Here is a 14686-nt window from a genome sequence, read left to right as displayed (position 1 = left end):
CTAACTCCAGACCAGGGCCACCAACGTCAGCTTAGGCTCAACGGCACTGCTAACCTCCTAACAAAACAAAGCTTAAAGCCACTAGCCTCGGTGCACCTGGGTAACTAATCTCTTGGCCATAATCTTTTTGCAAACTGTATGGGAGAGAGCGCGCTCCAGCATGCCGATTCAGCCGTTAAGCAAATAAATAAGAAAACTTAACAAGATTTAAACAAAGATAGCTCGCCCTTCCCTGGATGATAAGACGCTTCCAAAAACATGAGGGATTTTAAGTGATACGTACCTACCTATTTAGCCGTATTAAACATGGTAAACACTGAAATATCTTGCATTCTCAACACCAATATTTTCTTTGCAATAACTTGATTGTTCCTTTGACTTTGAGCGAATCCTAAAATCTTTTTGCTGCTGCTCGATCCCTGGCCACGAGGCAGGGGGTCTATGGCATGTGAATACAGCAGTCCCGTAGGTCAACCCTTTAGTGTTTCTCACATTTCACTACTCGTCTTTATACGGGTATAATAGGGCTAAATGAGAATAAGACGCGTGCGGGGGAAATCGGAACACACTTCTGGAGGCATCTACGTGCAACCTTGGATTTTCTTCTATTACCATGGATAATAAGTCCCTGGCTTCTCCCCACCATTTAATGGTCATAGAGTTCCATTGCACTGGTGAAGTTTCTCTCGTGGTTGCTGAGGAACAACTAAAGCCCAAAATTGCCGCTTCGTTTTGGTCAAGTACGGCCTCGTCGTCTATCACAGGATTTAGCAGGCAATTCACCTACCTTGTGCTGCAGCCACACCCTTCCCTGCACGAAATGCACATGTGGCCTCAACGTTTGAGCATGTTTCCCAAGGCAATGGACGAGTATATCACCATTATGGCTGGCCACAGATTCTCCGCCTATGTTAATACCTGCACTAACCCCACGACCCCGCTGCGTTCACCGGCGATCTTCGTTTGAGGTCGATGACTGCTTTGCCATGCCCGCTTCCTCGTCCAGAGAATGTGATTCTCCGGCGTGCAACTGCAAACCCTGAGGTCAATTTGAAAACCTGTCGGCAGCAACCTATAGACGTACAAGTACTGACACAAAACAAGCCCCCAGAGGCAATAATAGTTGGGAGAGGACTCAAGTTGCACTGCATCTTTCCAAAGCTTAGTAAGTGATGAAACCTCGTCGCATGCAAAGCCGTGATGGCGATGCGCGACCCATTACGGATCCATACGGCTGTTGATCGTTTTCGTCTTCACTCGTCGTCCACTTAATCAAAACCTTATGTAGCAATAGTAAGAATACTCGTAGGATGCAAGTTAGTTTCTAAACATTATAGTTAAAATTTCGAAATAATCCTCGCTGCAGGGCCACTAAGTGTATATAGTAACCGCTTGACCAACATTACATGTAATACCGGCCCGACCCGGCCCCCTAGCTAAACTGTACCTTGATCCGCCTTCTAATATGTTTTAGTACTATAATTTAAATTTCAAATAACAATTTAACGGGTCTACCTTGCATACGTTACATCTGAAACTAAGATTTTCCTTCAATGTGTCTATCCATAAAAAGAATATCCGTGATAGGGTAAGAATGAAATAACGTGAGCAGCCGAATGTGTTCTGGTATATAACCTCAGCTCCATTTGTTTCTGAATGAGATGACCGTCGTTATAGGGGCCCCTCCTTAACGTTGGGCTCCACATCTCCGACCCCCCTAAAATCCGGCCCCTAAAAAAATTTACTTAACCACGTCAACCCTTTGTTTTATTTTATAAATATCTAGACGAATTTTTCACTTTAAAACTTAATTTTAAAAATTCTTGCTCCAAACTTTCCAATAAAATAATATATTAAAAATCAATTTTTTGCTGCCATTTTTAATATAAAAAATGGCAAATTAGTTTACAAAACTTTGCAAAAATGGGATATTCCTCGGAATATTTTTTACGATCGTTTAAAAAAGGCCTAATTAATTTAATAAACGAAAAAATTTTGTTAAAAATTTTTACAAAAACAGGAGATTTATTTGGTAAATTGGGTATTTACGCAGGCCGCGTTAGGTTTTCCGCCAACGTATTAAAAATTACGTTATTTTACGGACCGAATTTTTTAAGCCGCCGGAAAAAAAAAAACTTTGGGAAATATTGGGTTAGCCGTTTTATAATCCAATATTTAATTTTAAAAATCCAAAGGCCCCGGCGAATAAAAAATGCCCGGGTTAATGGGGTTATAACCGAAATAATTAAATTTTGGTGGTTTTATTTAAAAAATCCCGTTATCGATATTAAAAAACCGGCCAACCGTTGGAATATGGACGAAATAAATATAATGGAAAGTAAAAAATTTAATGGTCTGGTGTTAGGGCGTAATAAAATCCGGCCATTACAGCGAAAAAAGCCTGAAACGCGGGGTTAAACGAATATAATCGAATATGTATTAATTACGGGGGTTATTATATCTTTTCTCGTTATATTTAAAGGGAAAAACGTACAATAATAATAATTTTTAATTAATTTAAATTTTTTCGATATTTGGTAATTTTATACAACCGAAAACGGGTGGATAAATAATAAAACAGGTATCGAATGGTTAAAAAAGGTGTTTATTCCAAATACCTAATTTTTAATTTTTGAAAAATGTTTATTAATTTTCGACGGTTACGGATTATGTGAGGATCAGGCCCCTAGACCTACCCTCAGAATCACGACTCGGCTCCACACCGAGCCAGGGATCGGACAAGGATCCACTACCTCCGGATTTAAGCGCGTCTCTTGAGCGCGTCGTCGATTGTAATTTCTCTCTTCTCTTCAGTTTAGAATTTTCGTCGATAGCGCCCAATACACTGAGGTTCTCCAATGTATGCCTGGCCGTGACATAATTCTAAACTCACTATGATTTGCTGGTGAAGCAATTAAAATATATCGTTCAATCCCTTCATTCAATCGTTCACCACGTCGGCTGTGCACGACGGTAAACTAGGCCACAGAAGACACCATTCGCGAAATCAATGTCGCCGCGTAAGAATTACGGCCCACCGATTCGCCAATCCCAACGCGTGACAAACGCAAACTCAGCAAAGCCAGATAATTTGGCTTCCGGCACTGCTACTCCCAACACCGAAGACTCGGACCAAAACGGAGAGATTACAGTTGCCCCAGTGAGCCCAGAGCCAGTAGAGCCCGCTCCTACCAGCGCCAACACAGAGCCTGAAGAGCCCGTTGAGCCCCAATCCGACACAGAGCAAGATCAGCCAGTCGACAGCATCGAAGTTGACGGATCGTACGAGTACGAGTCAGTTTCTGAGCACCCAGAAGAGGCGCGAAGCCCTCCTCACCAACCTTCTGCCAAGACGTCAGACGGCAGGAACGAAATTCCGAAATCTCCAAGCAGAGCGCCCTCGCCTGCCGCCCAAATGAGAAGCGAAATGGCAGACGAAAGCGAAAACACAACCGGCCAGGCTACCATCACTCAATCACAGCTGCAAGATCTTTTGGCCACCATTGCCCAACTTAAAGACCAGCTCGCCACCCGGAGTAACAATGCCACCCGTCAAACCCGCGGTATTACGCCTTTGAACAGCGCCTTTGGAGGGGCTGAGTTTAAGCCCCATGGTATCGCTGCCCGGACAGCATTTAAGCCTTACGGAAGTAACCAAAATGCTAAAAACCCTGCCTACGACAGGACGGCACGTAAAGCCGGCATCGACCCCGGCATGTTTGATGGTGATAAGGATCGTTTTGATAAATGGATCACCAAAATCGCAGATAAATTTGTAGAGGACGACGAAACTTACAAAACAGAAAGAAGCCGCATGGCGGTGATCAATTCCCTCACTGAAGGGCTTGCCAACGACCTTATCCAAGGCCGCTATGAATCCACCATTATGCCTTTCAGCAGCGCGGCCGAAATGGTCGCGACCCTAGCCGCTGTTTACCACGATGACAATCAAGCCTCCAAAGCCCGTGAGGAGCTTCGTCACCTGAAGTTTAGTCTGTCGGACAAGTCAACAGACATCCACCAGTTTATTGGCAAGGTTAACAGCCTAGCCGATAAAGCCAACATTGCCAAAACGGAACGCAAGTTGGTTCTCTATGAGCACATTCCTGCCAACCTGAACCCCCAGCTTTTCAGCCTATCCAAAGACCCAAATATCTCGTACGAGACCTTTGCCGGAGAAGTTGCGAACTCGGCGCTGGCCCAACAACGCGCTTGGGAGGAGCTCCGCGAGAACCGCAAAAAGAGGGAAGAGCGCCGTGAGCGTTCAGCCAGCGCCGAACGCAAACAGCGTCGACGCGAGAATCGCCGGCACAGCCAGGAAGCCAAGAACCAAACCCGCACACAGACCATTGACGCCCCGAAGTCGCCCAGCAGAGAAGACGCCAAATTGGTCACTGAGGGTAGATGCTTCCTTTGCAAAGAAGCCGGGCACCTGGCACGCAATTGCCCCCAAAAGGCCGCTCACATCGCCGCCGTTCTCGCCCTTCAACACGAAGGCGATCGAGAGGCTCGTGAACGATCCGGCCACAGCTCATCTTCGTCGGATTCGGAAAACTGCTAAGGCTGCCGGAAGTCTCCTCGGCAGTCTGCATGCCTCAGATAGCTAAAATCGATAGATCACCCAAATTAAACACCTTCCTTGCTCCCATTCAATTGCAAGACAAAGGTCGTGGTCTCAACGCCCAAGCTCTCTGTGACACTGGAGCAGATGTGTATTTATCCATTCGACCGAGCCTCGCGAAAAAGGTCGCCCAACGTTTAGAGCTACCTATCAAAAAGCTCCCAAAACCTTTGGATTTTGGAGATTTTAACCGGAAGGTCACCGCAAGAGCCACCGAATACCTTCGGCTCACTTTGCAAATCGACGGACGACAATTCCCACGGCAGAAATTCATCCTCCTCGAAACGGCACACGATGTGTTTATCGGACAAGAATGGTGGACGAAATATCGAGTAGGCTTATTCCCAGCTACCCGCAGCTTCGTTTGGCCCAACGACCTGCCCGCCATGGCCCAATACTCACCCGCAATCGTTGTACGACGTTCAAATCCGCCTCTGGACCTCGAGGCCCAAGCTGACGCAGTCCGCCGGGACCGCAAGATGGAACAAGAAGACCGTCGCATCCAGGTCCGCAAGATACTTCAAGGCCCTAAACGCCAAAACGGAAACCAGGCTCAAATCGCAGAAATTAGCGCCTTCCCGACCATCCCAAAGACCGTTTCCAACAAAGGCCTGCCAGCTAATATTTGTGCCCTCCTTAACGACCCTCGTCAAGATCGATGGAAACGATCCCCGTTACCCACGGAGCCTATACCGTTGGTACCAGTAAACGACACGCCTACGACCAGCCTGAATGCGGTATCAGCCCTGCAGTGGAACAAGACTCACGATGGACGTCCCATTCCATTCCCTGCAGACGAAGACCCGGAGCACATCGCGCAAGTACGAGCCAAATTACCCAAAGCACTTGCCCACCTTGAGGGTTTCTTTTCCAAAAAGGCGTCGACGATTCTCCCGCCTAGCCGACCCGGTTTCGACGTGGTTTTGGAACTCGAGAAACCTTTGGAGGGGAGGCCAGCCCGCTATTCGACCCCTTTCGCGATGATGGAGTTGGAAAAGGAAACCATCGACGAACTTCTGAGGATTGATTTTATTGAACGGACAATGGAGGAGACCGCAGCTTCAACTTTGTTCGTTCCTAAACCGCAATCGAAGGAGCAACGTTTTTGTGTGGATTACCGATGGGTAAACAAATTCATCAAAGGACGACAAGTACTTGCCCCCGACGTGGCCGGGACGTTGAGCAAGTGTGGAAAAGCCCGGAGGATGACCAAGATCGACATTATTCGAGCTTTTAACAGATTGCTAATGGATCCGAAGTCACGGTATTTAACGGCGTTCAAAACCCGACAAGGCACATTTCAGTGGAAGGTCCTACCCTTTGGACTGAAGGTCGGACCCGCCTGGTTCCAAGCTTTTATCAACGCTCAGCTTAATGAACTGCTGGACGCTTTCGCGAGCGCCTACGCAGACGACGTGTTGATTTATACCGAGGATAAATCGGAGCAAGTCCACTTTGAGCAAACCGAGGAGGTTATTTACAGGCTGCACAAAGCCGGACTCCAAGGCGATATTAAAAAGTCAAGTTTCGGCGTTTTCGAAATCGAATACCTAGGTTTACTTCTAGAGATCGGTAAAGGTATCCGCATCGACCCCAAAAAGGTCGAAGCCATCACCAGCTGGCAATGGGACGACGTCACCTCCGTTTCCGCCGTACGATCCTTCCTAGGCTTATGTAATTTCGTCCGGACGTTCTGCCATCACGCCAGCGAACAAGCAGAACCTCTGACCCGATTATTGAGAAAGGGAGTCCCGTTCGAAAAAGGCCCCGAGCAGAAGGCCGCTTTTGAAGCTTTGAAAGAACTGGTGGTCACCGCCCCCGTGATGAGTTTCTTTAAACCCGGTATGCCTGTCCGGATGGACACCGACGCCAGTGGCAGGGCCACCGCCGGTGTCGTGTGGCAGCAACAGGACGATGGCAGCTGGAAGCCAATCGGCTATTCGTCCAAAATCATGTCCCCTGCTGAACAAAACTATCCGATTCAGGATCAGGAACTATTGGCTGTAATCAATACGCTGAAGGACTTCGAACCAGCCCTGTTAGGTACCAAGTTTTGTGTTTTTACCGATCACCAGGCCCTGATTTATTGGTCAACCAAGAAACTTTTGTCCGCGCGCCAGATACGATGGGCAGATTACCTGGCCAATTTCGACATCACCTTTAAATACCGTCCCGGCAAGGATAATGTGGCAGCCGATGCCCTTTCGCGCAAAACCATCGACAGCCCTACGGTCAAGGCCCGAGCTGTGTTAGACCGCACCATTGCACTAATCCCTCCAGAAAAGATCGACTCCCGACCCGGCGAACCTCTTCCAACCATTAACAACTTGGAACCCTCCGCACCTCAAGGAGCTGACCTAGTGGCCCTTATCCTGGAAGAGAACCTAAAACAGAACCTAGGTCGCCATGACAGTCTGTTAACGGTACCCGAGACTACCCAGGATGGCAAGATCTCCTTAAGAACGGCTCTCATCCGCGAAGCTCATGAGCCCAAGATCTTCGGCCATGGAGGCCAGAACAAAACCCTGAGCCGCCTGAAAAGAGATTACTGGTGGCCCGACCGAAATCGAGACGTCAAACGCTACATTAAGAATTGTCGCGAATGTCAACGCAACAAGAAGACGGACACCGCGGAGACCTTGGCCATGCGGTATTATCAGACCGTGTACCGTTGGAAAGGCGTCCCCGACTTATGGCTTTCCGACAACGCCGGACCGTTTATATCCGAGTTCCTAAACACTTTAAACGAGTTGACAGGAACAAAGCATAAACATGGAAGCGCCCGCCACCCTCAAAGTCAGGGCAGCGTCGAAATTACCAACGCTAAATTGGATCAGAAAATGCGCTTTTATGTAGACAAATACCAAACGAATTGGCGACGGCATATTCCCGCCTTCGACTTCGGCCACAACTCGTCCGTTCACGCCTCTATCGGCATGGCACCGATCGAAGCAGAAACAGGAGCTCGCCCTAGAGACCCGCTCTCTCTACCTTTACCCGAAAAAGACCTGGAGATCGGTCAGCAACAAAAGGCGCTGGAAATGGTCCGCCAAGCCCGGCAAGCTCAGGAACTGGCCCGCAACAACGGACTCGGGGCGCAAATAGAGCAACAGAGGCAGGCTAACAAGAAACGGCGACCGGTCGACTTTACGGTGGGAGATGCGGTTTACGTTAGCAAAAAGGGGTTTTCCACAGAAGCTCCTACGACCAAGTTGGACTCGCAAAATGCAGGACCATGGACGATTCTCGAGGAAAAGGGTCACAGCTTCATTCTCGACACCCCTGCCTGGTATAAAGGTAGTAAGCTGTTCCACGCCAGCCGACTGCGCAAGGCAGCAACGGATCCATTACCTCAGCAGTATCAAAAGCTGGAACCACCGGTCGAAATTAACGGAGAACCGGAGTGGGAGGTGGAGCAAGTGTTGGCCTCACGTCTATTCGGACGAAAGAAGACGTTGCAATATCAGGTATCGTGGGTCGGACTCGACCCTGATGAGACATGGTATGAGGCCCGCGACTTGAAAAACTCACCAGTACTGCTGGATACCTTTCACAGGGAGTACCCCGACGCAGCAGGACCTCCGGTAAATTTGCAACAGTGGATCAGGAGCGCAGCAGAGGATGTTTTTGCGGAGGACGGACCCGAGGACAATGTTGCCGAGCACGATGCGAAAAAGACACGAGAGCGGAGGAAGGCCCCGAGGAGACACACGTGACAAACTCAAGACTCTGACCGCCTACGTCGATCAGGCCTTAGAGGGGGGTAATGTGAGGATCAGGCCCCTAGACCTACCCTCAGAATCACGACTCGGCTCCACACCGAGCCAGGGATCGGACAAGGATCCACTACCTCCGGATTTAAGCGCGTCTCTTGAGCGCGTCGTCGATTGTAATTTCTCTCTTCTCTTCAGTTTAGAATTTTCGTCGATAGCGCCCAATACACTGAGGTTCTCCAATGTATGCCTGGCCGTGACAGATTATACGTTACCGACGAATTTATATTTATTTGCCTCCAAAATAATATTTAATTTTTATATTTATTTTTTTATTCGTCGTACGTTTTTTAACCGTTGGATTTATCGGTTTTTGGACCGTTAAAAAAAGTTTATCGACGTTAATTGGGATTTGTAAACCAATTTTGCTGTTTAATAATTATTGGGAAACGAAATTTTTTATTTTATTATCGAAAAACCAAATTAAAAATATTTATAATAAAAACCGTTTAATTTGGTTGGCGTACGACGGGGTTATGGCCAATAAATTTGGTAAAATTATTTTTAAACCTTTTTTTATTAAAAAATAATAACGCCAACGTCGAAAAAGGTAAAAATAACGGTTTCCAAAAGGATAAAATACCGGAAAATCCAATTTAAAAAATTAACGACCAATTTTTATTTATTTGGAAAACCCCTAAAACGATCCGAAATATTCGATTTTAATTACAGGAAATTTCCCGGTCCGAAAAAAATAACGCCATTTTACGGTTTTTATTTGTAAAAATCCAAAAAAATTTCGAAACCAAAAATATTTTATTGGTTAAAATTTAACAAAAAATTAATTTGTTAAAAGCAAAATTGGAGGCGGTACGGCCGGTTAAAAGGAAAAGGGTAATTTCGGATTCCAACGAGTTTTTGGTTAATAAAAAAAACGTTTATAAAACACAAAAAAATAATAGGGATTATTTAAAGGATTTGAACGATGGAATAAAGGTTAACGAACCGGGAAAGTTTGATAATGATTGTATTATTGTGCGTTGATAGGTTTACATTTAAATCGGTTTATAAAAGGGGTATTTCGTCGTTACATTTTTTAAAGGGGCCGGACTTTAGGGGGGTCGGAGATGTGGAGCCCAACGTTACTTCGTATTTCGGACTGGATTGCAATGTTTTGTTTTTCTATTTTTTATTTTCAGCTGCCAATATACTCCAGCTCCTGCACGTGGAGAGATACCCAATCCCCAATGAGTGACGATTAGTCCTTGCTCATGTGGTTGTGCTTCTTTTTTTCTTGTCCGCGAGCGGTTGATAATTCCTGCTGGTGTCGTCGTATAATCACTTCAGCTGACACCTTTCCCAGCCCGAAGGTTTTGAGTATCTACCTATGCATAAGTTCGAACGACCTCAAATAAAAATAGTAGAGGTTGCAATGAGTCCCATTGCACTCGTAAGCTCTTTTTCCTTATTGGATAGTAGCTTCTTGGCCTCTTGCGCGCCAGCATTTCCCCGCAACGCGGTAGTTTAGACCCGTTAAAAGGCTGCATTGCATTCAACCCGAGCCGGAGCAAAAGAAGAGGGCTGAGGGAGGGGAATAGTGGCCATCGTAAGCACTGCGCCGAAGCTGGATGGTAGGGTTCGCTTGACACCTGTTTCGCGTCGTACGTAAAATTTATTAAATGCAAACTACCACGTCTGATGCAACCACAACTGTACACAACTTCCCAAAACGGCAAAATTTCAGCTTGTAGGAGGAAATGCGTCGTGTAACGACAAACTTGGTCAAAGGGAGGCATTCCAGAGGCAATGTCGGCAGAACCTTTTTGCCAATCCTGCTTTTTATAGTGCAAGCTGTGTAGTCAACTGCCTCGATGAACGCTCATCTGGGCCAGTTGAGCATTCCCAGAAAAAATATAAAACGAAAGGGTTTCCTGCCGTTTTTGGCCTTGACATATTCCCTCTAATAGAGAATATAGCACCAGCATATCAAAAACCTCTGATAACCTGTCACTCTCAATCCTCGTCCAAGATAAGGTCCATTGTGCTGGAGGTGCTATCGGCTCTTCGATCTCATTAATCATGCATTTCCACCCCATCCTCGCCACTGCCCTGAGCGTTGTCGCCCCAGCCCTAGCTGTGCCGATCTTGTCCGAGGTGCTCACGGGCGCTAACAGTGGCGCTATGCTAGCCAAGCGCGATACTTGTGCAAACTATCGCTTTATGGTACTTGATCTAGGCACAAAGTCAAACTTTCCACAAGCTCCGTCAAAAGTCTCCTAACCCGCAGCTATGTTGCTTTGCCAATAGTCTCTCGGCCAACTCGATGTCGAGAACGATGTCCTTTGGGCCATGTCCATCAACTACAGCTACGATGGGATCAACTGGACAAGGATCAACCCGGGCGACGACATTCTCGTCGGCGGGTCGCGCACCTTCACGCGCGGCGACCAACTCAAGCTGGTCCAGCGCGATAGAAATGTTTGTTAACCGGCGAAGCGACGCGAACGCCTCGGCCTTTTTTGTTGCTTCCTTAGCCTGCTACAATATTCAACGATGTGAAGGGCTATAATGCTTACTACGGTGTTTGCAAATAATAGTTCTACATCAACATGTGCAACGTTCTTACCGGGAGCTGTGTAGTCTCCCCCGGTGTCTTTGTAAGTAGATTTTTGCTAGGCGCACATTGACACGTGGTATCAATGATTAACTGTCTCTTCAGTGACTAAATTAAGGAAAATTACCGACAGCAAATCCCCAGCGCTGGCAAGCAGCAGTGGGTGGCCAGCATCCTCGTCAAGAGCGTATGGGATGGTACGTGGCCCACATCAATCTTGACCTCCATGGTTCCATCCCTTCTTCTTTGAGCTCTCCTACTGACGAATAGCACTTTAATGGCCTAATTTCACAGGAGGCATTCAAACGCAGCCATTCTGTGAGGTGGGAGCCCAACTCCCAGACGCTACCAACCCTTGAAAGAGAATGGGCTTACGATTTGGGCCGATTTGGATTCTTAATTCGGTTAGCAGCATGGTTGATGGCTAGAACAGATTGCTCCTTATGCCTTGGTCCATGTTCTGTCAACTATTTTGGCCGATTTTCCACGCGTCTTGTGATTTAGTACTCAATGTTGGTGGACATACGTATGCCCATTAAGAGCCTTTGCATCTCTTTCCTGATCGGAGTTAGTTCCGTTATCAATAAATTGATCCATATTCAAAAAGGAGTGCCTCTGGCTGCACCCCATTTCAGTCATATTTCAGTACGTGACGGTACAGTTACCAAGACAGGCAAGCTTCATTCTATGTGAGGCGGCCAAAGTCTAGAATAAACAGCATTCCTACCAGAGTGGTATATGGGAAACCTGTGCGTTAAACATCAGGTCCAAAATGTCTGTCTACACCGGTGTGCCCAGGTTTGCGCCCGCTCTGCCGAAAGATTTTGATACAATAATAGGAAACAACAATTTAAAGAGTATCAGACTATCCTAAGCAGTGTTTAAATTGCCTAGAGATACTCTGCCAAAGCCCCATATGAGTGAGCGCCCTCTGATCCCAGTCCCACAAACTCTAAAATTAGTACCGTGAACCACACCAATCACATACGACCATACCCACTGGAATATACGGGATCCCGTCCGCTCTCCCCTAGTCAAACCAGTGAGGGCCGAACGAGTACTCAGGTGGGTGACCACTGGGGAATCCTCGGTGTTGTATGTTTTGCGTTTTTTTTGTTTCACACGCTCCAACTCGTATTTCTCCAAATTTTTGGTGCGCCCAAGCTATTTGTGTGGGAAATCCATGACCCTGCTGTCTTCCCTATTTGTTTGATGATATCCACTACCAGAAATGATTCGGGAGAAAACAACGAGGCAGATTTGTGGTGCACGAGCGGTTGGTAATCTTCCATTTAGTTTATTGTTGCAAATACATGGATGTACGTACACATGCTGCTTGGAGAGAGGCTTCTCATCCCCGACAGAGCTATTTGTACCTTGTTTCAGTCGATGAACAGAATACACCAAGTTCAAACATGGTTTTTTGTTGATTGACGCACGGGCTAGCAAATTGTCTAAAAGTCATCTTGGCCCATTTAATAAGACTTTTTTTGAGGCCATGTGAAGGAAACACAAAACGTTTTCGTCAGAAAAGACGGAAAGATAAGCTGTACAGGAGGCGGGGCAAAAAATAGGCATCTGAACTAAGTCTTCTTTCTACTTTCTTCTGGCATGGCCTGTCTTGTCCGGACGCTTCCTCTCTGGCGGTGTCTGCGCTGTATATGGTAGTTGATTTTCCTTTTGAATGGCTGTCTAGTCCAACAGAGGCACCCATCTTGGCCATTGCGCCGGATACTCTAGGAATTGGGATGCGAATGGCGAGAAAATAAACTTTTTTCAGCACCAGAAAGAGGATTGCATCTTCTGTGCTTTCTCTAGTGTCACGTATTTGTTTCTGACGTATCAAAGGTGGTCACCTGTAGCCAGTAGACCTTGACTCAGTGTTCCTCGAGTAACCTTTTCCTTGCCATCGATGTATCGGGTCTTCAACGTCGTGTTTTCTCGGAGTGGGTATGCATCAGCGGCAACGGTGTCGATAACGGTTGATCATGTGATGTGGCTGGACAGTATGATGGCAGTCCGGATGTTCGTCGGTTCGTTGTAATCTCACTAATCTTTTCATTCGTGGTTAAGCAACAAAAAGGCCAATTCGAGGGCATAGTCACCTGAAAAGCGAAAAACGTTCAGCTAGATCCACAATCGCTCAGCTGGGCGGACTATTGGCTGCCTCCCGTGTTCATATTCCCATTATGTCGCTAGCAAGGTCGCATCGTGTTGCTCAGATCCTCGAAGAGCATGTTTGGCGCATCAACAAACCTTTTCTTTTTCATCCCGTCTTCTGACATGCATGGCGATCAAACACCTATATATGTAGCCTAACAGGACCTCAATCCCTACGCAATGCGGCCGCCCCAGGATCACCTATCTCCGGTTTTGGCTACTTTTGCGACGTCCATATGGTCCCTTGCATAATTACTCATGCAAACCCAAATGAGAGAGAAAGTCCACCCCGGATCCTCCGAATGCAACCACTCAATTTCCACGTGGGTATGATGCAGACTCATGCAGTCATCCGTGTACCTTCAGCGCCTCGTCGGCTCTAGTGTGGACACTTGCATGCAAACTCGGGGTAATCTTACGAGTTCTTCACTTTACGGTTGCTTTAGGCGGTAAACTATTGGAGTGTTGGTGGGTCTCGTACAGTCTTTTGTCGGTTGGGGTAAAGGAAGATCGGCAAATGCACATTGCGCTAGAAGGGTTGCAATTTGGGGTGGTGCCCAAGTTTGATACGAGGGATAGGAGACCATCTCTGTTGGAACCGTCGGAAGTCCCGACAAACGGGTAGCGCTAGTTCTAGAAGGCCTACTAACGAACCCAAGGCGGCTTGGTGTCCTGTGGCGTTGCTACCTGAGGATTTAGTTTAGGAGTGGCATGGAGCCGGAACAAGAAACTCACGTGGCAGTAATGCACCAAAAACTTGCATAAGCCACCTTCGGTCAGTGTAACTATATTCGTAAAACCTGAAGTGAATGATTTTCTAGGTAGGCATGTGGGTATGTTTGATCTTGACGCTGTGTAAAGCTCAAGTTATTACAGATATCAGATTGCAAAGCACCGTTGTAAGTCTATCAGCAGCTCACCGCTCACTGTTTCATCTTTGTCATCCCCGAGACCCAGGCTGATGTCAATCAAGGTCATCAATGACATCCAGGTCGCCGGCATGGCGTGGAAAAATACCGAACATGGCCAATTGCGCAAGAGTGCGTCGCTGCTGTGTTTGCCCTACGCCCCTGTCTCGGGCGGCTCCCCAGGTTGCACACGCATCGCCGACCTCATGCTAGTATCCTTACCGGATTTGTTTTGAGCAGACGCCTATCCATGTTTAATAGGGCTCTATTGATCTGTTCTGGCCTATTTTCGAGAATAGGAATAGCGTTGATCAAACGTTGTTAATCGTCATTCGACGTAGCTCCCCTTGATGAGCCGATATCCGACTCGGGATCCCCAACAGTTCCTCTAGCTCACTTTGCGAGAACCGGGCATTTGGCAGTGGAACACAAATGCTAGCACACAGTCGCCGATGCTGTCCAGCTCTGGAGTTGCCGCCTGTCACCCTAGAGTTCGGATCTAGTTTTTCTTTGCCTAACGCACCACAATCTCCAGCGAAGGCGCGGCCCCATCGGTCTGACGATAGTCTTGAGTCCAAGCGTGGAAGCGGACCTTTTTAGCGCCACGCCACTAAGCTGTTCCTGATCCCTGGCACCATTGCCCGGGTTAGGCTGTCTCGCCCTCCCGCTT

The 14686-nt window shown here is 47.2% G+C and overlaps 1 protein-coding gene across 1 annotated transcript; it reads left to right on the top strand.

Annotated features, from left to right (window-relative positions):
• Nucleotides 1–10307: 10307 nt before the first annotated feature.
• PgNI_11098 (uncharacterized protein) lies at nt 10308–11539 on the top strand. The gene is made up of 5 exons (XM_031131072.1): nt 10308–10557; nt 10642–10812; nt 10932–10991; nt 11082–11145; nt 11243–11539. The coding sequence occupies exons 1-5, from the start codon at nt 10414–10416 to the stop codon at nt 11305–11307; spliced, it is 504 nt and encodes a 167-aa protein (XP_030979898.1). The 5' UTR covers nt 10308–10413; the 3' UTR covers nt 11308–11539.
• The last annotated feature ends 3147 nt before the right edge of the window (nt 11540–14686 follow it).

The sequence above is a fragment of the Pyricularia grisea genome, chromosome VII (assembly GCF_004355905.1).
Source record: "Pyricularia grisea strain NI907 chromosome VII, whole genome shotgun sequence".
In the NCBI taxonomy this organism is placed as follows: domain Eukaryota; kingdom Fungi; phylum Ascomycota; class Sordariomycetes; order Magnaporthales; family Pyriculariaceae; genus Pyricularia; species Pyricularia grisea.
This window is presented reverse-complemented; position numbering and strand designations above follow the sequence as displayed.